We start from the raw sequence: 26,422 nt of genomic DNA on the forward strand, positions 1-26,422 counted from the left end.
ATTGATGACAATTTGCATTACATTACTCAGTCTTTATTAACATCTCCATCCCTATCTGGAGAAATAATCAGAATCATGGCCTAGAGGCTTTGTTCTCCAGTGCCTTGGAACGTTGAATCATCTCTCTCCCTTACAATCAGCAGCACAGACAGATGACTGTGCACAATATTGTCTTGTATTACTTACACGGACAAACGCAAACCTCAAATGATATTGCAGGGATATATTCCAGTTACTAATGCCTTAATCATAATGGTGGTTACCTTGCTTAATGGCTCAGTGAGCTTGGATGTAAAGTGCCTTTCAGGCTGACTGATAACCCTTTACAGTTCATCTCCTTTTTCATTCATCTTACTATACTTTGCTCTCAGCTCATGCAGAAATGGCACAAAAATGCAATATTAGAGATTAGAATCAGCCAAACAATGACTAATTTGTCACACTTTGTGTTTGTTATGAAAATGATAGCAGGATTAAGCTTTTAATAAAAGTAATCATTCCTCATCATTCAAAGCTGTTGCTGGAATAAAAGTTACATATATTATGGACTGTTATCATGTAATGTTATGAGTCACCATAAGGCCTTTGTGTACAGAAGTTTCTTGGGATGAAGATCAAGTCATCTATTCTCAAATAGTGATTGATTTAGGTAGACTGAGGTCAAAATTATACTCTGTCCAATACTTTGGTTGATGACAAGTTACAAACTCACAGATCCATTGTGTCTCGGCTGTATTTTGCGTTTAGTGCTACTAGCCAAATCTTAGAATGCAAATGCAACTAAAATGATTAACATATAACTGACACAATTGCGTACAAGGTCAGTGGAAAGACATGAAATGTGAATTTGCCTGGGGTAACTGTGGAAAAAAAGCATCCACAAGAGTTGAAAATGTCATCTTGAACAAAATATTTGTGTTAAATCTGCGGGTTTATTTATCTTCTCCAGTACAACCATAATACAGACTGCTATGCCGTTTATCAACCACAGCTGCTATCATAGTTTTGACAAACGGTTGGACTCATTAAAACAGCTGAGGGTTATTGCTCAAGGGTGCTTTGATAGTAGTTCCAGTGTCATGTTATTTAACCTGGTTAGATATAGAGGAGGAATAAACAGGTTTAAAAGCAGATAAGAGGAATTTTGCTTTGAGATTAATACGGCACATGCAAACATATGCCACAACCAGGGGATTTTTCTGAGATTAAAGAGTCAGCTATTTTTATCCCTCTTCCCCATGAGCCAGCCTTACCTATGCTTAATGCACATTTGGGGCAAATAATATTCTCGGTTATAATGCGGTAGCTGTTTGAAGTTTCTCCTTGGCAGCTTTGATTAAATTAATTCCATATGTTACCTCAAACACAGTTTATAGATCTCACTCCTCTCACGCTTTGTATTTCCAGTGATTGAACTGCCTGAGGAGGGTGATTTTAAGCACATTCACTCTAACTCCTTTATCAATAATGCTATCCAAGCACTGTTTCACTGAAGCACATTATCAGTGACTTGTATTTATTTATTTATTTTTGTCACATGGTGGATTGATGACTTCTGATAGAACAGGACTATAGAAGATACATATCACTACTAAGAGTATGTTGTTCATACTGATACATACCAAATACATGAGCTCACTAGAGTGGAAGCACACTTAAAGAGGACAACCAGCAACTGAAGGTTTACCAGCGATGACAGGCTATTGTTTTCCACCTGTGCACTAGTCCCCAAAGACTTCTCCAGAGGCACTGCACTGTGGCTGACGCTGCACTCTGTTGCTTTGAGTGTTGAGATGACAGTTCATGTGCTGAATGTGTAGGGAGGGATATGAGTAAAGACAAAGTATTCTATTTTTAATTATGTTCCACATTTTGGCATTAATAAATCATTACCTCATTGATTTTAAGACATTTGGGTAATGACTGTAAACAAATGCGACAATCACAGTCTTCTGTCAGCTTCTTCACTACATGTAACATGAAGTGTCCCAAAATCATCTGGCTTATTGTTATTTTTTTTAAACATAAAGACAAGTGAACATCTGATCCTCTTCTGTAAGGCAAAATATGTTTCAAAGCCTTGGGAGGTCGTCTCGTCATATTGATGATTACATTGCAGCTAGTTATTTCATACATTATTAATATAACAATTCAGACAAGTGCATCTTTTTTAAATTAGTTTTGGGGCATTGTATGTTTTTGATAGCAGATAGTAGAGTGATGACTGGAACAAGAAGTTCTTTGTTCCTAGTCTCTAATTCAATACACTGCAGTACTTTCGAAATGAGATCAACATATTCCCATACCTAAAAGTAACTGTCGCAGTTTTAAACACATGGTTAACGTTTTGAAATGGTCACGATTTGGTTACCTTGCATGGTTAAGGAAATGATTGTGGTTTGGGTTAAAATAAGTATGTTTGCTATTAATGTAACATAACGTATGGGGTTGTCTTTTAGGAGAGGGCCGTCTCAAAAGAAAGTAAGGGGAGATACAGAATGGGAAGAACATGCACCAAAAGGTCCCTACAGTAGCTGGACCTGTACCTGAACGGGCAATGTTACAATTCATGGTTTAACATCTAGGTCACAAGGGCACCCAGTAAGGGAAACTTTAAGGGTGCTAGGTAGTGTATAAATGCAGTGTGAAGCTGAGGAGTTGAATGTTTTATAGTACTCAGTACTCATAGGTACAAGTCTCCTATTGAATTACATTCATGTGGGAGGATTCTACATTACAGTATTTATGTCCAATGCCAGTGATCAATGCAAATTTAGGGAGTAGTGGGACTTTCTTATAGCTCAGTAACAAGTAAACCTGTGAAAACCACTGTGGTGTGTGGGCATAGAAACCAGAAATGTTATTTAGTTTCCTCTCTTTTTACAGCTAGTGTTCATTTTTATATAAATGACTATTACATGAATTTATGTCTAACCTTAGCCTTACCTTTTACCATAGTTTAGGGAGAGGCACTTGCGTCAATTAATTTCCAATTTATTTTACAATGCTAACAAAGTCCAACTTTCTACAGTGAGATTTTTTTGAAAATACTCTTTTAAAGGAGTCCTCAAAGAATCTGAGCAGCAAGAGCAAGACCCCCATTGCATGAAATTCAAAAGACACATTTTACATCAGATCTTAATCAATCTTGTAACCAATAATAAAATGCAAGAAGGAGGATGTTGATGTTGAGGTAAAGTAGAGCTGTCATGGTGTTTTAAATGAATTAGATGGTCTTTTATGATATGTAAATTTAAATGTGAATTGTTCTAGTGAGATTAGAGTCAAAGGAGGCAGCCCCCAGATAATATCTCCAAGCAGCTGAGAGGGTGAACTATAGCCGTTTTCCAAAATGAACTTTGGACAATATACGACTAATAAGGTCTGGACATTGTCTAAAGTTTCCCTTTCACATTAACAGCATGCAGTAGGAGATTGTCCGTGTCAGTATAATCTCACCTAATGAAAATACTCAGAAAATACATTTGGTTCGGCAAGAGGTGGTGCTTTGGTACTGCGTGCATGGACAGGACATGTAGCCAGTTTGTAATTTGGTTATAAAAAAGCCTTTTACTGTTTCTGGTCATCAATATGTGCTCTGAGTTATTTCTCCAGACATTTTCGTTACCGTCTTACCGTAAATCGCTCTTCTATTTCACCATCAGATGTTTGTCATCTTCTAGTTTCACTCGAACCGCGTGACGGAAACATCATCAACACGCCCAATTGCTAACTCTGAATTCTCACACTTTTGGCTCAATCGGACATTACACAGACTTTGTCCAGTCCAACTGATTATTTTTTTACATTCTTGCATAAAATACTACTCTGCCATGTAGTATCTATAATGTAAGGTCATTAAAAGAGGCATTGTAGGTATGTTTAAATATACATATTAACATATACATGCATATACATTTTGTACTTCACTATGTGAATTCAGGGAGGACACACGCAGTAGGTTTCAGCTGTAGAGGTGCTTTGGCGAGTGAACCATTAGATCCATAGTTGCAATGGGTGTGATGAAAAGCATGAAATAAGTTCTGAGTATTGTCAAGCACACACATACAGAAGGCTGACGAGGTGTGTGGGTAGACTCATGCAGCTCTTATTAGTAGCTTATACTTATACTATTTTTTACTGCAAAGTATTTATGTGACCTTCAAGTTTTAAGGCTCTAAGGGTTGTAGTAGGTATTTTGGGAAAACCTTTGGTGACAAGAAAAATTATGGCTTTTTTTTTGGCCCTGGATCAACTTAATAGATACAGAAACTGCAGAATAATACATGGGGTCTTTGAAACTGAACGCTGACGTTCAATCTTCTTGGAGAGAGTGTTTCCAGGTAACAGCAAACTTGAATGTGAACTTGGCTGCAAGCTGAATCCCTGTTATGTTGCATCAGTCAATGATAAAGAGAACCAGATTGAATGTGTATTTTCATAAAATAGGATAGGGATTATATGTATTTTATGTAATACTATAAATGCCCTTTTAAGACATCTAAAACACAGTGTTTAGCAGAATTGAACACACAGTACTGCCAGTTCCCTGTATGAGACAGTAGATGGCCTAGATCAAAGCACTCCCACCTTTATATTATTAATGCAACAATATTTCATTAACTGCAAATTATGCTGTATAAGGATTAAGGTTGCTCCTTTAAAATGTCAGCTTTTTAAGATTGACACCTATGATATTTTAAAAGTTAGAAATCATATTTTAAAAGGTGTGTTTTTGCAGTTTACATTTGTCAACGTTACTTAACATAAAGACATTTCAGGTGGAAAAAAGGATGTTAAAATGAACAGAGAAAATGAAGCAATTACTTTATGTTGCTGCAGTACATATTAGCAGCTTCTCCTCAGTTGGACACTTAACGACTAGATTTCCCGACGTCCGTCCTGCTGATCCGTTGCGACACCTCGCTCAGTGGCTGTCTGGTTCTCTTCTGCGTGGTCCTGAATGTCAATCTGCAGAGCTCCCCCACACACAGACAGTAGCTACCAGTGATGCTGCACTAATTAGCCAACCCTCTCGAGTAGCCAAACCCTCCCAATGGCATCTGTGCCAAACAGAATTATTGAAGAAGCAGAGAGGAGGAGTCACACCTCCTCTGCAGAGGAGCAAACACCCAGGTTCAGTTTAGCATTCACTTCGTAGCCCTCTGGCTGGGGAGCTGATGCTGTCATCAATATTAACACCTAGATACATCCGTCGCCGTAACGCATATTTTTTACCCCAACCTAATGAAAATTTCATGTGAATCACATAATTATAATTCCTTATTCAAATGAGCACTGTCTGGAAGTGATTTGTGGTGGCTCAGTGACTGAAAAGCAGTCGGATGCTCATGCTGTGTCCGTGTTACAGCTCAGTCAAAGCAGTGGAGGTCTCTGTGTACGTGTGTGTTTGTTCGGGTGGGCAGTACGTCCTTCCAGGCCTGGAAACAGAGCTGCCTAGCTTCTAAATAGATTCATTTTCTACACCGCTAATTTTTAAATTTAATAATCATTGTTCTCCCTCTACACAGCACTTGGCCTTCCTCACCTCCTGTCTTTTGGCATTCCATCGGCTTTGATGGCTTATTTGCTGATTTGTTTATATATTTATTAATTCATTTACCCCTCCCAATCCAATTTTAGCTGACATTTCTTGTCGAGATGCGAAGGACGACCTTTGAAAACAGAACACTTCCTTCCAGAGATGTGAAGGAAGTCTCACTCTGCTCAGAAAGCACTCCTCCAGTCCTCTCATCTCTTCTTATCTGTAGGCAATGACAAAACCTGCATTTACGTATGTCACTTAATTTAAAGGCTTAGGTGTATTAACACTTTCATGACTGACAGAGTGAAGGGAACAGTATGAAATCTGCGTATTTGATTTCTTGAAGTCAGATGAGAAGATTCAAACTTCTCTAATATCTGTCCACTAAATACACAGCTACAGCCCGACTACAGCCCGGCTACAGCCCGGCTACAGCCCGGCTACAGCCCGGCTACAGCCCGGCTACAGCCCGGCTACAGCGGCTAGCCTAGCGTAGCAAAAGGCTGGAAATGTAAAAAAAAACTATTGTTTTAAATGCTTCCCTGATGGTGGCATTACCTACATGAACATTATTTAATTTAATATTCTTTGTTCTTTTCTAGCGACTCTAGCTAACTTTAGCTGGCTAGCAAACCATGACCAGAATCAATTAATGATGCAGACTTCCATAATTTTCTTAAGGCTACAGATTAAATAATGTCATACATGTAAAGTTCTACTTTAGCAAAGCTCATATGCTGCGATACACAAATGGATTGATCCACATTCATAGAATGGCAAAATAATCACATTTAAATTAACTAACATTTACGTGTACAGTTCAACTACCCTATCCTGAAGGTGGCTCTGTTCAGGTTTCCAGAGAGACTCACGCAAAATATGGAATTAATACATTTTGGATTCACTCACCAAACATTGTCCAATTTGAATGTGTTTTATAATAAGATATAAAATCAACAACATCATATTCAGACGATGGTCTGATGTGTCTATTTAAAGGTGTCATGTCTGTTTGGAGGTCCAGGGTCGAATATATGTATATCTGGAGATTTTGGAGATCTATTTAAGGTCTGTCATTTGATATAAGTCTATTTGGAGATCTGTCTAAATACGTGTCTATTTTAGGGTGTGCAATTTGACAAAAGTGTTGAGCAGCCTGCTCTACATCACCTAATGAGCTGGAGTTTGCTCGCCCACATTTCCTTTCTCTCACTCTCTCTGTAATGTATTCTTACAGTGTATAATACAGTCCCTTTGGGACCACAGGTTTTCTTGAGGAGGTGAAATTTCATGCAGCATCTTCACATATTTTCACACATATCCCTTGTATTCAGAGCAGCAGTGCATTTTCACGAGCGCACATTTCAAGGTAACAATATTTAACCAGTGTGCTAGTGACTTCATGCAAGTGTGTTTCTCCAGGTGTGTGTGTATATGTGTGTGTGTGTTGTTTATATGTGCATATGTGATATCACAGGAAATAAAAAAAAGGCCTGCAACACCCTTAAGCTCCCTGTTGCCATGGCAACACTTCTGGTTACAGGTGTATCTAATAGGTCTTCCATACTAATTTTACCCGCCGTAGATTACGTATGTAAAGTATGTACTTAAATGGAAGTTCTTACTATAAAACATTTACTGCTGGTCACTTACTGTATATTCTGCTATATATTGATACATATTGGATTTTTCGTATATTTATTAATTTCATATAGTTTATTACATTGATGTGTTATTGTATTTTAACTATGCACACCCTTAACAATTCTAATTAATTGATTTTTTGAACACATTCATAGCATGTTTGTAAACATCTGATTAAGCCATTATGTTTAAAATGCTATATTGTGATATGCATTCTGTTTTTCATTTTTATTTGAATACGTCAGTGTCTCTTTTCTCACACTATATGTTACATCCTGCATGTGTCACTTCAATTACAGTGGCTGAATAGACGTGTCTTTGCTGCCCTTATAGACACTGTGAGGTGTGATATCAGGTGTTGAGTTCAAAGTTACAATAATGTTCAAGGCATTGGAGTCATTAACCAAGTGTTCATCCACATCAAAGAAAACACATAATCAGACACAACACGACTCTTTCATTTTTCTCTCACAATGTATGGATTGATAATTGGATTTGATGGTGTACTTCATGTCAAACTGCTGTGTTAATGCTTTCAGGGGGATGTTGTATTTCTTAATAATTGTACAAGCACTTGCCTGATGTTCATATTTAAACTGATTCAAGGTTCTGGCCAATTCACTTGTAAGTCTCTGGCTATTTGCTATTGAATTTACTGGCTTCCTGAGCCAGAGGGGTTCCTTAAGTCAATTGAATTATTTGACTTGAAAACGGTCAACTTTCTTTTATTGAGTTAGCTGAGCCCTGAAGCTCCACTCAGCCAGCCTGTTTCCTTTCTTTTTCAATATTACTTTGCCTTTTCTGTTATTAATGCAGGTCTGTATATCCCATTCGTCACTTGCTTATTTTTATTTTACTATATTCTGTTTTAGTTTATTGAATGTTTTTCATTCATGGGATTTTGTTTAATTTATTGTACTTATGCACCACAGTAGAGCAAATATAAGTACATGATGATGTGAAGTTGTGACAAGACACTGAAAAATGCATTGCATTTAACTTTATGGGAGCAAAAATGTGGAAATGGCCCACAGAAAGATGTGCTAATTGGGTTCCTGAGTCCAAATGACATCAAAACAAAAAAAGTGAGGAAATGGTACAAAACAGAACAGACATTACATCAAGCATCAGACAAAATCATTAATATACGATAAATCCATTTAACTTTTGCTTTGTTTTTCCTTCCTTTGCAGAAACTTGTCAAAGAACCCTCTCAGCACTCTGTCATGGCAGCTCTTCCAGCACCTCCAAGTCTCAGAGCTGTAAGTCTTCTTCCCCCGTCTGATCTCTCTCGTTGGCTTTTGTTTGTATTTTATTAGAGCAATTTATCATCGCTCCCTGCACTCTATCTGCCTCAGTGCAAATTGTCCTCACTGCATGCCATTATAATTCCTGTCTTTGTTGTACAAAACCTCTAATTTGTCTGAGCACATGTAAAAGTCTGAGCCTATAGACGGTATAGTGGCACTCTGATCTCATAAGTCATTTGTTGACTTAATTAAAGCATACAAAGGAAATGTAATGGTTTGGTAGGAGGAGGGACTCTAACCCCATTTTCTTGTTTGTTATGAATATTTTAGCGATCATTGTGTTTATGAAATGAGTTTGCTCTTTCACCACCAGGGAGAACATTGCGATGTCGACTCGCTTTGTAATTTACACATCATTACGTCTGTCAGCCCTGTCCATCATTTGAACCTTTCCTGTGCTCAGAACACAGCCACTGCCTTCTGCTCATAGCATATAAAGCTGAGGTATAGTAGGATGTAATACAAGACTATTTCAAGCAGGCCTCCTTATTGTGCTATTTTCAGAGGTAGAAGCAGGGCAGGTCCTCGGAGAACATGGCACAAGGCTGATCTGGGGTAGTCCTGTTGCTGTAAACTGCAGGCAGCAGGGCAGAGGGAAAGCCCTGCTTACATTGACAGTATAGTTTTGCATTTTAGGCCTTTAGCTTGCACTGTCTCTTCGAGGAAAACATATCCTCGCACACACAGGACCCACCAAAATTAATGAACTCTCATTCTCATCCATCCTGTGTAGGAAGCAATTCACAGTGGACCTCATACTAGTGCGACACAAGTGTCATCTCACTGTGGGCCCTCATCAGAGGCAGATGGGTCTCTGAATCCCTCATTGTGCCTGTTATTGGGTTGTGAATTTCATTCTTCGCTGGATTGTAGAAGTTCTGCACTTATATTGTCTTACCAGCTGTCCAATTCTGCTTTTGTACAAGCGAGTTGGGCCTTTAACTTCTATCTTTGCTGTTGTGGTATCTTAGCTTTGAATACCATGCTTCTGTATGTACATTATTTTATGTAATATATAACAAGTGATGGCAAAAGTGTTCATGTCTTTAACTTCTTAAAATCATGCATCGATATCAATCAGTAAAAACACTCCATTACAAGCAAAATGTAGTTCACATTTAAATCACAATCCGATGTTGAGTTGTTTTTTTTACTAATGATAATTTAATGCCCATAAGGCCCTGACAAAGCACATTATTTCTATTCATAAATAATGACTAAATATGTTTTCTTATTATTCGAGGATTTATTTGAGGTGTAAGCAGCGTATTGATGTTGTAGCTGGTTAACAGTGGTTGTAGGTTGCAGCAAGGGAGAAATCACTTAAGCATCAGCATGTGGCAAGAAAGACACAGTAACTTTGGTCTTCAAGAGTAACAAATAAACTATACACACACTGCACTGCTGCATTCAAAGCTTTAATGATACTGCTAACTCCATACCCACCAACTCACAGACGCTTTCTCCCTCTCAATTCTTTCCACAAACGCTTACGAGATGCATTGAGTTGAAGATCGCTTGTAGTTTACAAAACATATTTTAAAAATAAAACATTTATGTTGTGTGTATGTGGCTGTCTAGGCTACTATGTGTGTGAAGGAATATGAAGGTAGTTCATAAGTTTAGGCAGGGTGCAAAAACACTTACATATATGTATAATGGCAGTGATGAATAGTTTAACTGTAATGGTGTATCATTGTGTCAGTTGTGCCAGTTGTTTTTTCACCATTATATATTATTATATATTATTAGATGCAGCTTTAATACTTTTACACAAGAAAAACAAGATCCGGGCCATTTTGAGTATTAAAGTTCAGTGAAATTACCTTACATTCTTAGACACACCAAGTCACATGCAACACATTAAAATACCTAGCGCAGATTCTTCCTTAACCGAGTCTCTATCACAGCTCACAGAGCAGGATTTGCTCTGATGTGCAATCCTATTTCTTCTTAAGCAACCATTTTAGATGCGTACAAATGGTGTCTTTGTTGTTCGACATGGAAAGTAGGGCCAGGGTGATGTGTGTGTTTCTCAGTGAATACTAATGAGGAGCGAGGGTGTATGTCTATTCCATTTGGTATGTTTGGTTAAGAGGTGTCAGTTGGAGTGGCATGGCGGCACAGACGTGAGCCGAGGCGTTGTGCAAGAAGGAAGCCGTGTGGAATCAGGCCTCGCTAATAGGAAATGAGTCACTCTATCATGGGCAGAGTCTGCAATGTGGCCCTGACATCATTACTCTCTTCATTGTGTCTATGTGCTCACCCAAACCATATACGCTTGGTAAGTGCCAATCATTCAATCGTGCCAAATGAAGCGTGCTTACCGGTTGGCTATTGCCTTTAATTATTAGAATCACACACAATGCAGTATCAATGATAAGTCCCCACCCATGCTGCTTAACCCAACTGATATTATGTAAATAGAGGGAGATCACACCAGCTGAAATAATTTCCGTTTTATGTGACGAAAGGAGAGCATGGCCCTTTGCCATGATGCTGTCGCTACACCGTGTTATCTCAGTCACTCTAGGCGCTGTTATTGTAATTGTATTTCATGTTTTTAACAATGAAAGCATACCAATTTCAAAGCTGCAACATGGTGACAGTGACCTACAATGAATAGGAAATGTAGAAATAGTTTTTTAAGCCTGGAATTACAGTGTAAGACCTTCAAAAGCATTAGAATAACAATGTGTTTATGGATTAATTCATAGCATGTTTCATTAGATTTATTAATTTTATAGCATTACTATGCTGCTCCACCACTTTTTTGTGAAAAATGAAAATAAAAGAAATTAATATTTGAGGGGAAATGGAGTGCACATGGTGGCACATAGAAATTACAATTAAGGAAAGAAGTTATTTGTACACATCAAAAAGGTAATACAAAAACGTGATAAAAAGACTGATGCCCTACTGAAATCACCATTAAACTACATGTCCTGTAATTTCATCAAATTCCATGTTTGGAATTTTACATTTCATTTCCTACTGCCACTTCACACGCAATCAATCAGGTGTAAAACATGTTTTACTCAATAAAAAGAAGCGTGTAACCATTAAAGAAGAGCTTCATGTTAAAGAGCTACTTTAACATGAAGGCAGGACTTCCTTGTTAACCTCAATGAGCCACCCAGTCTGTGGCCCAGCGCTTACTTCCTCTGTGATCTTTGGTGTAGCGTTCTATAGTTGTTTTCTCAAATGAACTGCAATGTCAGAAGAATCAGTACACATGTTAAAGGTGCTAACAGTTTTGAGGAGTTCAATTCAATTCAATTCAATTTTATTTATAGTGCCAAATCATAACAAAAGTTATCTCAGGACACTTTACAAAATAGGTAAAGACCACACTCTATGACTTTCTTTTCTGATAAACATAGACCCAACAATTCCCCCGTAGAGTACGGTGGCAACGAAAACCTTCCCTATTACAGGCAGCAACGTCAGACAGACCCAGCTCTGTGGAGGACGGCCATCTGTCTTGACCGGTTGGGGAGGAAGAAAAGGAGAGAGAAAGAGAGAAAAGACGGACAGAGAGAGACAAAGACAGACACAAAGACAGAGACAGACACACTTCCAGTAACTATAATAATATCTATAGTAATGTGAATATGACTTATATGTTATGGCAGTTATTACAGCAGAATAGTAGAAACAAGCACAGCTAAGGTGATAGATTATAATAGTAGCAGGAAGCGTCATGCAGGACCACGGCAGCAGGCACCACCACGATCAGCAGAGACCTGCGAGACGACAAAGCACAAACTACTCCTGGGAAGAAGTTGAATTAGTAACATGCATTGATGAGACATGAATGATACAGACAGAGAGGAGAGAAGCTCAGAGTATCTGTAAAAGTAATATCCCCCGGCAGACTAAGCCTATAGCAGCATCATTAAGCAGAACAAAATCAGCTTAAAAATAACAACATTGCTAAGGGCTCGTAAGCCCTAGCTGTAAGCTGTATCAAGTCTAGTGAACTGCAACTGCAAATCAATTGCCTTGTTCCGTAGGTTGGTTGCTCAGATATTTCAAACTCCCTGCAATATCTTAATATCAGTGACAACGACAATACTATCAGTGAAATCTCAATAATCTCAAGTCTTTTGTGGCTCCTGTGAAAAGGCCCTAACATCAAATTGAAGCTTTACAATAGATGTCTGCTATGTGCTGCCTCTGGATGAGACACAGATAATCGGCTCTGCCTCTTTGATTGTGTGCCCTTTAGCCAAAGGACCAGAGCTACTGCAGTGTGGTGCACAGCCCAGCCAATCACAAGCCCGAGAACAGCAGCAGGGGGAATGGGGCAGTTAAATGCTAAAGCATCTGCTGTGGCATGCGGGGTGATATTATTGGAGATTATTTGAAGCAGAGTTAGCACTAGTCACTCATACCAGCATCTTCGAGGAAGCTCATTGTCTGGTCCACAAAAAGAAGAAAATATTTTCCTTCTCTAGCAACTGAAGCGATCTGCCAGAGGCAATGTGCATCCCGAATCCCTTTTATTCTGTTAGCACTTCTTTAATCCCAGCTTTCTGGGAAGCACGGGCCGATGCAAAGCCAAACATTTACACCTCTCAGAGCAAAATGATTCTTTCTTTGAATATGGATGAAACATGAGTAGATTGAACCTGTAATCTTCAGATATGACTGCCAGTGGATTAGGATGATTTAAACATATCATTTCCAATGGCTGCATGGCAGGTAAATTACTGAATTTTAACCTTCATATTATTGGAATCCAATTGCACCTCGGGCAAACTCTTGCTGAAATTGCCTGACATTTACACCTCTTCAAAAACATCAAAGACTGAGGGAGTATTAAAATGTTGATAGTATATAGTAGAGGCTAGTAGAGAGTAGAGATTTACCGGATTGGGTAAAATAAGGTTCCGTAAAATGAAGAAGAAACCTTTTAAACACTTTTCCCTTGTAATATGAATATACCTCAACACCAGGACCATTCTCATCCCTAGGTCAAATACTTATGCTTTGTCGCGGCCCTTGGCATCTACCGACTCACTTAAGCTTTTGTATAAAAGACACCAGGCATTCTATATACTCCCGTGAAAACCAATCTGAAGCAATACTAGACGCTAGGAACAACTGCTCTGGAAGTTAGGGAGGAGGTCGGGGGTGGAAGGATTGGTCAAAAGACCCAAAGACTATCATCCAGAAGATCACTCCAGAAGATCTTTTGTGTAAAACCAAAGGTTTGTGACTTAATTAGGTTGATATCTTATGTATTTAACTTGAGTTACGTAAGAAATACTTATCTTAACCCAAAACATAATCTTTTCTATAACCATATGAATGATTTTTTGTTTGGATTGACGATGTTAACCAGGTGTTTGACACTGTGGTACGTGGAGCATCAGAGTTTGATGTGTAGGGCTACCCAGTGCATTAACCAGGTGTCCGTATATGACAACTTGGGATTGAGAATGGGTGGAGACACCTGGTAATAACCTACTGATGCAGTAAGTAGAGAGTTCACAGTAACAATTCTAGATCATGTCCGCCAGATAAGATGATGATACAGGTTAAATAAACTGCAGTCACTTCTTGTACAATAATACGTTCTCTTTTTTTATGTTATGTCTTTTGTTTACGGAAATTAAAGAGTAAGCTCACTATAAATTATCTCTTTCTGTTGAAAGTTCAGGGACATGCACAACGCACATATATTCAGATTACAGAAGGAAAACTTCTTTCTGTCATTATATATTGGCAACAGGGATTTAATCATCTGAAAAGTAGGACCTCAATCATGTACAGGCAGAAGCGGACAGCATTATGGAAGAATCACCCATTATTCAAACCTAGTTCATGCTCTGCCTGAATCACATTACAAGTTGTATTTGATGTATGTTTGACATATCCTCAATCTTATATTATCTACCTTTGATATGACTACTATTGAGTGTTTTAAGTCACTGGATGATACAAATATGTGAATTATGTACAATGTATTTCTGTATTTGTGCTAAAAAGAAAAAGATAGGCACAGGTTAATGGACAAAAACTGCAAGTTGAAAGGTGCCTTCTCCAGCAGAACTGCAATAACACAACCATCAACACTTCACGCTTGTACTCAAACAGGGCTTGATTGAAGAAATTGCCAAACAAGCAGTAGTATAAAAAGAAAAGAGAAGAGCTGTACCTCCCAGTTTCTGTGTCTCTGCCAGCTTCACATTGGCATGAAAGGTGTGTGTGTGTGTGTGTGTGTGTGTGTGTGTGTGTGTGTGTGTGTGTGTGTGTGTGTGTGTGTGTGTGTGTGTGTGTGTGTGTGTGTGTGTGTGTGTGTGTGTGCGTGTGTGCGTGTGTGCATGCGCGAGCTACTTATGGGTGTAACACTCTCATAAAGAGGGCTTGTTTGAAATACAGCCAGCTGATTTGTAATTTAGTTTGTTTTAAAAGCATTCTGTACTTAATTACTATAAAACAACATGTGCAATTGGAATATTTCTAAGTGTAGATCTTGCAAAATGCAGTTAAGTAACACATATACCTTAAATACAATGAAAATTCCCAGCACAAAAGAGTACAGTACATCACATGTCAGATTATAAACGGACATACACACATAAAGGACCTCTAACAGCATAAATTAAAATAAACACCAAAAGATTCTGTGTGTAAAGTTTCCCTGCTAAAATATTTGGCTCCGAAGAAGAAATTGGTTGAAGTTCACGCTCACTTTGTCCATTTTCCCTAACAGGATCCTTCCCTGACCTGACTCGGTGTCCCTTGTGCGCTACATGATTGCAGTGCAGGTGGTGTTGTCGATAAGCCACAGTCAGGTCTGGCTTCTCAGACAAATAAAGCCGTAGTGGTTTCAAAAAAGTCAGCCGGTGAGAAAGTCTGCAGGGACGCTGACTGGCCAAGTGGCTGCAACCTTACAGAAAAGCAATGATGGGACAAAACTGTGATTTATTTATTCGCAGCACACTGCTTTATCCATGACACAAGCAGAAGATACAGTACAGCCTGAGAAGGATGGAGCGGGTCCAGGGACAACCAGGAGTGTGGTGAAGAAATGATACACACTTTAGTACGGTGTGGGAAAAGCAAGTGTTTAGCAAATTTAGCAGGATCAGGGGAAAATGCTTATGCTCTAAAAGCTCTTGCTGAGGAGAAGAGTAGGCTATTAAATTTGACATTGGTTGAGTCGGCTCTCCGCTTTTTTCGTATTTATTCCCCCTGATTGATTTATACTATTCTTTTCTAAAACTCTAATCTCTCCAGCCCTTGCTGTATGATCACAACTGAGCATAATTTGACATTTCTGACAGAAGAAGAACAACTCTGCACTAGTGATGTAGGAAACATGCAGTAAAATACGAATGCGGTTCATGGCTACGTCTGTTTATTCAGCCCGTTGCCTATGATTAGATATCCCACTGTCAATCACATGCTTCAAGATTCTAGAAGCCAATCTAATGGCATGACGGATGGACGATCTTTTTTCCAAGCTATAATAATAATAATAATAATAAGAAGAAGAAGAAGAAGAATAATTAACTACTGGCCACAAGTGATGCATTGGAAGGGAAGTGCAGAGCCAGGACAGCAATAAGTGCTTTGCATCAACGATGAAGACACAAAAAAGGTGGATATAATCAAGAAAACAGGCAACCATATACCATCAAAGAGAAAGATCTGACTTTTCACTAAGCACCGCCCTTAGTTACTGGTGCTACGCCTTTCATCTAGTATGAACACCATATGCAGTTTAATGATGGTGGCAGATTTAGTGCTTGAAATTCAATGTGATTTTTGAAACAATGGGTTCTCGATTTCTTAAAAAAGCAGACTTCATGTTTCAGTTTCAGTTTGACAACAAAAGTGTTTAGATGACTGGTCAACTGAATGCCTTTAATTTCAAGGAGCTGTCAATCACAATTAAGTTTGATACATGACATAGCAGCTTTGGGTAGATTTATCGTAACATGTTGAGTCTGATTTGCTGTTTCCTTAGTTCATGAAAAATTTGCATTTTTTGAGTCAGTCCAGCTCTTAGGCAACTCTACATTACTGCAGTTGTGTGAAACTCAGTCAAGCCAGTCGTCATGTGAATTTTGTTGCATGTCTACTCATGCAAGTACGATACATGATTCCTTTAGCAACAAAAATTACTCAGTGAAGACTTGCTATACATGGCAAACTGCAATGAATTTTCACATTCCACATACCTAATGAAATTATGATATGTTACACGTCATTTGATGCAATAGGTATTTTTGAAAATGTGACATCACCAAAAATGTCCTATTATGTAATGTGTCTGTAGGCTTCCTTAAAATTAGTTAGAAACAAATTACTTTCCAATATGTGTAACAGAATGTGTAGGTTTTTTTTCTTTCAACAAATGTAATAAATAAAAACTCACTTCCACTGTAAACACACGGCCAAGCATATATGTTCCCTCATGTTTTAACTATGATACAACCATTTACATAATGGTTTAGCTCAAAATCCCAATGGACTTGTGTTCAGAATGCCCTTGGCTATTATACAAAAGTCATTCTACTGTATAGTTTTGAAGAGAATAAAAGTAAAAGTCACATCCAAAGTCAAAATTCCTTCTATCATATAGAATACTCATACTATACTCAATACTTCATTTTTGGTATAAGATAAGATCCGTAAGATGTTTACTTAAAACCCATTTGATTCCTGTTCAAAATTACAAAATTACAAAATTCAAAAGTACATAACATATGATGGACTGCACACTGTAGTCACTGTACAGTGTTGGAGAAAATTAAATAAAAAATCACTTTTATAGTCAAAAATACTATTGACCACACCCTTGACCTTTGCTTCCACACATTGAGTTACTGGTTTAAATGTAACATTATATATATATATATATATTCATATTGTTGGCTAATAAAATACTTTATTTTAAAATAAAGCTTGCTAACTACTAGTCAGAGATATAGTCACAAATATATTTTCTTATTAATATGAATAAACACTTGGATGTACTGTATTGTAGTAAAAGTGACTAACAACATGACGAGCAGAGCATCGTCTCTCTGTTGAACTACCACAAAGACAGGTATTGCAGGAAATACAACCTACAGTCACACCCAAGATCAGTAGCACTGTGGTAAATAAGGCGATTTATTAAACACACAGGATTTAAAAACCTCAAATAATTCTTGACAACGGTATAAGGAGAGGAAGCAGTGCATTCAAGCTGAGATCAAAGCGCGTGAGCAACAATGCGGTATATAGCTTATCGTTGCCTGTGATCCACAGCTCCTCAGCCAAAGCACCTGTGTGTACATTTCCCAGAAAAACAGCCTCCGGTGGTGATCATTACCTCTCCTCTGGAGTAGCGGGGTGGATCGTTAGCCAGCTTCAAGGAAACATCATGCTGTTAGCTCTCTGTATCTGGGGTCACACTGCTGTTTGCTTATGTTCTTTTCAAAGTCTAATCTGTGCTCCTCCAGACATTTATCAACTTCCAGCTGTCAATTTGCTGTTTCTTTCTTTTGATTGTCTTATCGTTTTTTTAGATGGTGGAGCTGTAAAATCATAACCATGTTACTGCACTATACAGGATGGGCACATGTTTGAAACTAAGGGTCTCATTTAAGTGCAATACGGTGCTACATGTAGCTTTTTTTCTGTATCTGTGCAGTGGCAGGTTGGCCCTGATCAGTTATGCCCAGAAGAATAGTGGGTAATGTATGGAGGTGGTGGTTCTTATTAACAATTAGCATAATTACAGTATGAAGGGGGAAAGCCTGGGCCGCTTTGCTCTGGTGAGCTTTGCTCCCTTGTGGTTCAAGTTGCTCAGCATTAAATGAAAACCTTTAACAGTGGAATTCTCTAGCAGCGACATGTAGGGAGCTCCTGTCTGTGCTTTATGCAGTTCAGTGTAGGATTCATTGTGTACATAGGTTCCTTTGGTGCATTTTGGGATATTGTATTTGTAATGATGATTTCAACATGAGACATTTTTTAAAACTAGGAACATAAAGGTCCCGTATAATGCTCATATTCAGATCCATACTTGTACTTTGGTTATCTACTAGAACATGTTTACATGTTGTAATGATAAAAAAAAAAAACACATTCTTTTTCTCATATTATTATATTATACCTGTATTCAACCTTTGTCTGAAACATTCCGTTTTAGTGTCAGGCTCTTTAAGACTCCCTCCTGAAAAAGCCCAGTCTTCACTGAATGGTCAGCGCTTCCAAGTCTTCTGAATCTGCGCTCTCTGTGTCTCTGCACCGCATTGCAGTCGGACAATGACAGAAGCAGCACTTTCTACCAATACATAGTATAGTTGTGACATCACAACTGTACAGAAGTCCTGACGGCTTGTTTAGAGACGCTTTCAGAATACAGACTGTGTTTCTATGTTGATTGAGCGTTTTCATATATATATATATATATATATATATATATATATATATATATATATATATATATATGAAGTATTCATATAGCACCATGATATGACATTGGTACTCTCACTTTTAACAATAACCAAAACACTTTATTTACATTAGGCAGATTCCAGTATTTTTGGACTCAATATACTTAAATTTAACAACTTTTAACAAAGTGAGTAACGATTTATACGAGAATCAGATTTCCAACTTTTACTCCAGCTGTTAGTATGGAGAAGACTTTGAAACCATTTGGACCTTTGTTTTCAGAAATAAAATGGTAATGCTGGATATATCAGGTCCATGATTTCCCAATAATTTCCCAAAACATTAGAAAGAATGTCGAATAGAATATTCTAGAAACTAGAATATGTAGTCTTGTACAGGTTAAAAGAGACAATGTGAAAATAATACCTGAAAAGTTGTCATGTAAATGGTTCGTGTGATTCGTTCTTAGGAAAATATTGTTCAAATTTCTTCTATTCAAAGGCCCCATTATGTTTTGTTTCTTTTAATGTTCGATGGAAATGTTAATCATAAAAGAAAAAAATGGTTTTGCCATTTCATACAAATTGCTGCAATTGAAGGCACAATAAATGTGTTCACTTTCAGATTTCATCTTAATGGTTGTTTTTCCTATATAATATTCTGGAATGATACTGTAGTTGTATATTATGACTTTAATCATGGCATTAAAGGTAAGAATGCATTACTACTAACTTCAATCAGAGTGCACCTATACAGAAACTGCTAATAATCATTAATAAGACTTTTTTTTGCAGTAATTAAAGTCAAAAGGATGGATACTGTATATATGGTGCTGTGTCAGTTTCTTGTTAGCTTAGTAAGTATACTGCCATAAAGTGAATGTGAAAAGGCTCTGCTCTAGCTACAATATAAGATCCAGTGACCACCTGATAATGATAATAAGCGAGATCCACCTGCGGAAATCTATTCTCATTACTTTATATAGCATGGTGGACGTGCCACATACATTATTCATGCTTTCTGCAATATCTTCTTGACCTCTGTCAAGGACATGTGGACAGGCTTTCATCTTGACAAAATTGGCCAATCACAGCCTCCAAATTGGACATATGCAAAATGCAGAGGTGGGGTACAACGTAGAATAACGTGACTCCTCACACTGCACCGGACTGTGAGTGTCAATTGTATGCACAGAGAAGCCTAATGATACCTGCCTGCCGCTAATTCAGCCTGAGATAGCCGGAACACTGCTTTGACCTTTGACCTTCTCACATTTAAAAGCTGCCGTGTTGTCCTTCATTTTTTTTCTTCAGGTTTGATGATTTAAATAATTTCTACTTTGTTGAAGCAGCAATAAACATGTTTACAGACTGGTACAAAAATCAATTTCAGTCTCTGTAGTTAACTATCCAATTCATGACACCTGTACAGGGGTGAATTTTTTAACTCAACTGTTTAAATTATATTAAGGCCTAAAGTTCATAATTACAGGCTGGGCCACTGTGAGTGACAGATGGGTGCAGGTGGCTAGCATAGATTGGCGGCTTCATTCACCCCTCCTCAGCTACATCCATGTTCCACCTCTTTACCCGTTTTTTGGATTAGTTGGGAGCAGGTGGAGTCAGCCGCTGCCAAGATGGCAACGTCAAGAGCACTGAGTACCTCATACTGAGCTCCATAATAGGTCTTCAGAAACCTATGGGTGACATCACAGGGACTAAGGGCGCACTCGCACTTGACATTCGTACTGTGCCCAAGCACGTTTCACAGCTAAAGTCTAGTGTGTTGGACAAGTGTGAGTTCATTGCCACGATACACTTCTCGGCCCTGGCCCGGTTGAGAGAGGTGAGTTTCGGCACAGCACGATTGCACATGTACGAGCACGAGCATAGAAGGCTGTCCTGCTGTCAATTTATATGTAACTGCTCCCCACAACAGACAGTTTAAAAAAAATGTTAACCTTGTGTTTTAAACTGTGAAACGTGTGTCCTAGTCCTAGTTTGATGCGCAGAACCCAGACCGTTAAACAGCTCCAGGTAGTCCTAAAAAGCCTCTGTACGTGACAAGTGTCAGCAGTGAGTAAAGGTTGTATACATGCCAGAGTGTTATTTATGAAATGTGACTTAATTATTGAAACTGTTAACTGCATTGACACTGTGAAGAATGTTGCTTATTAATAGACAGCATTGTCTGTAATGTCGCTTTTCCTCACCTGAAGATTGTTATTGCTCCTTTGTTGCTGTTGCTAATAGGGAAGGTTAAGTGTGTGCACAGCAGACTGAAGTTACAATAGACAAGATGGTTTTCATTCAGATATTCCATTTAATGTTTTTTTTTCAGCTTATGTAGTAGTAGAACCATTCTTCTTAAAAGTACACTATTTCTGAACTTGAAAAAAAAAACACTGCTAACGAGTCAGAATCCGCGGATTAGCTCTTAATAGTATCAGTTTTAATACGTCTGAGTATAAATGCATGAAGTTAGCCTTATCATACTGGATTTACACTGTGTTACTTCATCAAACCAGACCAGTGTGGAGTGGCAGACACCCTGTCAAATACATTCATTTCGACATGTTACGCCGCTTGTAGTTTGAGTAATGGGTATTTAATTGTTGAATGTGTTGTTACAAATGTATGGTTTATGTATGTAAACAATGCTTCACCTATTGAATGCTACTGTGCAGTCTGATTTAGATGTACAGTGGACTTTGTGTTGCAGCATTAATTGAGGATTGGATGTGTTTATCTTATTCCAGTCCATGTGATAGTCTTCATAACTTTAACACAGGTGCACACATACATACATGCAAACACATGCCAAACAGTTTTGCTTTTCTGTTGTTTTTCCCTCCCACATTTTCGTGAGAATTCCTGGGAAATACTGGGATCTAAATTCCTCATCTTCAGTCCTACAAAACAGGCGTATTTCCTGCGTAGTTGTAGACTGCTGTCATGTTATATTAATATGTATGTCGGTGAAGATATAACTGAATTTAGCTCGTTTTTGGGGGCGTAAATATCAGGGGTGCATACAGTGCGGTTGCAGCGGGACCAATGGGATTTGAGGGGTGGGGGTTCGGGATAAGAGAGAGTGGTAGAGTGAGACCTTCTTTTTCCTATCACCTTTTGCCTTTATATCAAACAGGTTTGTGCTCCCGAAGTTGCACCAAAAATATTTTATGTTAGAAGCCCCAAATTGTAAAAAGTGAAATTTCCATGTCTCCAAAATGCAAAATGGCCAAGAGAGCTTTTCACATTTGTGTCAACAGCTTTCTTATATTTTTTTCATAGACATTGCAGACCAACTCTCTCTTCAGCTGGACCTTCTGTCATTGCATGCACAACCTGTTTTTTTCTAATGAGCTATCATGTACATGTGCCATTTTTACCAAAGACACATAAGACCAACACCCACTTTTTGATGATTAATTATAAAATATGGCCCCAGACATTTCTGTGACATAAACAGTTACAGATTTGGAATGGTGTTATTGTCATTGATGATCGTGTTGTTTCTTAATTGTTGTTTTAGGCGTCTGGACGGCGTGGTTTTTGACTGCGGCTGCGATATCCGCTGGATCCAGCTTTGGCAGCAGAGAGGAGAGGCCGGGCTCCACACACAGCAGCTGTACTGCAGGAACGGAGCCTCCAAGATACGTCTGCATAACATGTACATCCACAACTGCGGTAAGATGTCAGAAGGAGGAGAGGAAGGAGTGAGCGTGTGATGTGCTTTAAACCCTTGTATTGTTTTCACTTTTGTCTCTGGTATCCATCAGGTTAAATTGACCCAGGACATATTCCAGGTTTTAAAAACAATTCTGAAATAAAATTTTACTTCATAAGCCATTATATAATTTGTCTTTATATCAATTTCAAACAATAGAGATAGCATACGATTGCAATCAGTCTCTACTAGAACACAATTTACAATGGAAGTGTGTTGAAATGTGTGGTTTTTTTTGTGGTGGGGGAGGTGGACACATGACAGCGGGTAAAGGCAGCTTCTCTGTGTACAATAATGTAGCAGAAAAAAAGGGAAAAGTGGAGGTTCAAAAGCTTTGAGAATGGCTAATGGAAGGAGACAGAAAAAGCAGGAGAATGAAGGAAAGGGTCAAAGGTGACATAGAGGAAAAAGAAGAGGAGCAGAGAGACGAGTGGAGGCGGTAAGGGGAAGAGGTGTGACAGAGTTCAGAGGGTGAATCTGATGTGAGGAGCTGTGCTTTGACTCTGACAGAGCCTGTAGACTCTGCAGTATTATCTCCTGGTGGTGACTCATCCCTGTGACACCTAACGTGTGTGTGTGTGTGTGTGTGTGTGTGTGTGCCTCTTCCCTCCTTTGTACTAATTCTGTTAAATTAATGAAAAGTGGTTAATTGATTTGGTGTCAAAATACGTAGACACAGACAGTGACAGGTGTGTATTAACATGAACATACACTATGTTATTTTCAGACTTACCAGAGATCAGTGTGAGCCACAGCAGTGTGTTGGTGATGGAGGGAGACAATGTGACGGTGAGCTGCAATGGATCTGGATCACCACTGCCTGAAGTGGACTGGACTGTCAGTGGCCTGCACTCCATCAACACACACCTGGTCAGTCACACACACACACACACACACACACACACACACACACACACACACACACACTAAACCCGTTTTCCAAGATGGAAAGTATTCGACGAATCAGGTGCATACATTATACAAAGTTGTCCTTTCTCACATATAACACACAACAGGAGGTTGTCCGCGTCAAATGCGTTCTCACTAAATAGAAATATCCTAAATATGGGAATGCTAATTTAGGGATAGCGCCTACGTGGAGCATGCAGGAGGCAGGATGTAGCCAGGCAGTCAGTTATTGTGAGTAAATCCAGTTACCAATGAGTGATGATGTTTACGCTATTAGTGTGGTTCTCACAAATGTGAGGGCAAAAAATGTATTGTTGCAGCATTGATCATAACACCAATAATGAGCCACCTGGTTCCAGGAGATAATATTCATACCGCTGAGAACTTGCTGCTGCTTGGTCTTTTAACGACATGTCTTTTTGCTCATATTCTCCGATACTAAATTTTGATTGGTTTCTTTGTGCCTATTTTCTTTAATTGGGTGCTTCATCAAGTATTTAAGTGTTAATCCAAAAAAGGAAAGAAATGTGTGATAATTTCACCCACAGATCGTAATGGTTTCTGAATAGCCTGCATATTCCCATCTAAAATCACAATTATATCATAGCATATTGTATATAAAAATGAGTTTATTTCACAATCCACCTAACTGTGAATTTGCATGGACCTTTGCAAGAACGGGCTTTATAACTTGTTGCTATGACAACAGCTCCTGATACATTTTAAGGCCCTGATAAGACAGAGTACATTTTGCAGGGTGAAAACCTGAGGCGCAGCAGACACCTTTTTGTTATTCTTGCTACTAGGCAACCACCAAATCACCCTTTCTCAACTTGAAGCATTCAGGGAGCTCATGCAAAAACACAAGGCACTCTGCAACACAGACAGCAAGCTAAATGCTTAATTCTCATTGAAACAATTACAAAAAGCTGTCCCGGGCTGCTAAGACACACTCAGTCTGAGCAGGGCCTAAACCTGCTTTGAAGAACTTAAAAATCTAGTTTGACCTTTTTTGTAGCTCCCTATGCAAAATAAGCTAATTTTGTAAGACTGAGAGTCCTGGACTGAACTTGCAGTGAGCCGGCTAACCCAGGCCCCAGGGACGTCACAGCCATAACAACAGCAGAGATTAACAGCAAGAAGATATAACAGCAGTGTCTGTAAATGTTGAGTGGCTGTATTTGTCATCTGTGTCTTCAGTGCTTGCAGTGAAAGTCACCTCAGCCTCAGCCTCAGATGTTTTAGGGTAGACAGATACTGTAGGTCTTCAGGATGAGTGAATTATTGGGAAATCTGGCCAACTGAATGTAAGAAGGGGAAGCATAACCGTTGTATTTGGCTACCTAGAGGTGTAAAGTTATAAATCAGTCAGTCACAGTGCCAAAATGTACTATATATCACAGATGTGTGCTTCAATTCTAGCCCTGGGCACATGTATATTCTTTACATACCTAAATATATCCCTTTTCTCTGTCTGTGTCTCTTATTTTCTTTCCCTAGTCTAATGTTTACTGGCCGAACATTCACTCTATCAACCTGACGCTTTCCAACATCAGTCGAGATGACAACAACTTCCAGCTGACGTGCATTGCAGAGAACGTGGTGGGAATGACCAACTCCTCCATTCAGCTCAACGTACAATGTGAGTTGGATTTCTCTTATGATTCAATTTATGGGGGCATGACTGACGTAAAGGCTACATTTAAGCCCATAGCAGACACAGTCATTCTCAACAAATGTTGCACATTTCAAATGTATACATGTTATCCTTAAATATTACCTGCTTCAACTATAACTAAACTAAATTTGCATGTTAATAAGAAAAAACGTTATTCCCTTGAAATTAATATACTCTGTATTACTTTAAGATGCAGACCCCATTTTTATGCTGCCTATGTGTTATATTAAGGTAGGTATATTGATATAAAATATAGGCTTATTCTTTCAAATATCTTCAGTGAATCCCCTAATTTGCATAATTCAGTAGTTTGACCCAAGATGTACATATAATGCACAAATTAATGCGGCCAGCATATTTTGACGGTTACATTTCACTTATAAACTTACAGTTAAAAGAGATGTTGATCATCTTTCAATGGCATTAACAGTCTACAGCTGTGCAGCAGGACATCATGGCTGATAGTATGCACAGCAAGTAAATGTTTGGTAGATTTACCCTTGCATACTATCATATAACTCTAGTGTATTGGCATGTTAACATTTGCTTATTAGCACAAAGTGCAGCTAAGCCTAAAGGTCATTAGCTAAGCAAGTAAAACAAGGTGTTGATAATGATCCAAGAAGAACATGAATGTATGTACCACATTTCATAGAAATTAATCCAATAGCTCTCAAGTAAAATATTTTGGTATTGACCAAAGTGGTGGACTGGCAATCTGATATTGCCTCTCCAAGAACCATGCTACTGGTGAGGTTAAAAATGCTAGGTTGTCATGCTGTTTGCTCTTGATTAAATGTGGGGTTGGCACACATTAGCCCAGGGATAAATGTAGTGTGAACATCTGTACTGACTAACAACCTCCATCAATCGTGATGAGTCAGTAACAGATATATCATCAGTTCTGACACTATAAAATCTGTAATATTTTGTAGTCGTTTTTCTTAGGTATTGGATTTTATTTGCTCACTCTTTATAGATCCTATATGACTAATGCTTAAAATGTGAAATTGCTGCGGTTGAAGGTGTTACACCAGCAGTGTTTACTGATCACAAATAACACTGCTTGTGTAGTGACCACTGAGCTAGTGATTCATCCATATAATAGAGGCCATCAACTCATCCGGGGACTGACATGGTTTTGCAGCCAGGCTGGTTATAATCCAGTACACCAAAAGACAGCAAAATTGTAAAATACTG

General features: G+C 38.5%; 1 protein-coding gene across 1 annotated transcript in view; it reads left to right on the forward strand.

The window, feature by feature from the left end:
• The window catches only part of ntrk3b (neurotrophic tyrosine kinase, receptor, type 3b), a gene marked incomplete at both ends in the record, with an annotated part of 192,526 nt that overhangs the window by 69,716 nt on the left and 96,388 nt on the right, over positions 1–26,422 (forward strand). Inside the window, 4 exons of the mRNA XM_083911883.1 lie at positions 8,383–8,451; positions 22,441–22,595; positions 23,363–23,505; positions 25,045–25,186. Coding sequence (XP_083768009.1) covers positions 8,383–8,451; positions 22,441–22,595; positions 23,363–23,505; positions 25,045–25,186 — 509 coding nt within the window. The remainder of the gene's footprint in view (positions 1–8,382; positions 8,452–22,440; positions 22,596–23,362; positions 23,506–25,044; positions 25,187–26,422) is intronic.

The sequence above is a fragment of the Echiichthys vipera genome (genome assembly GCF_963691815.1).
Source record: "Echiichthys vipera genome assembly, chromosome: 1".
Lineage (NCBI taxonomy): Eukaryota > Metazoa > Chordata > Actinopteri > Perciformes > Trachinidae > Echiichthys > Echiichthys vipera.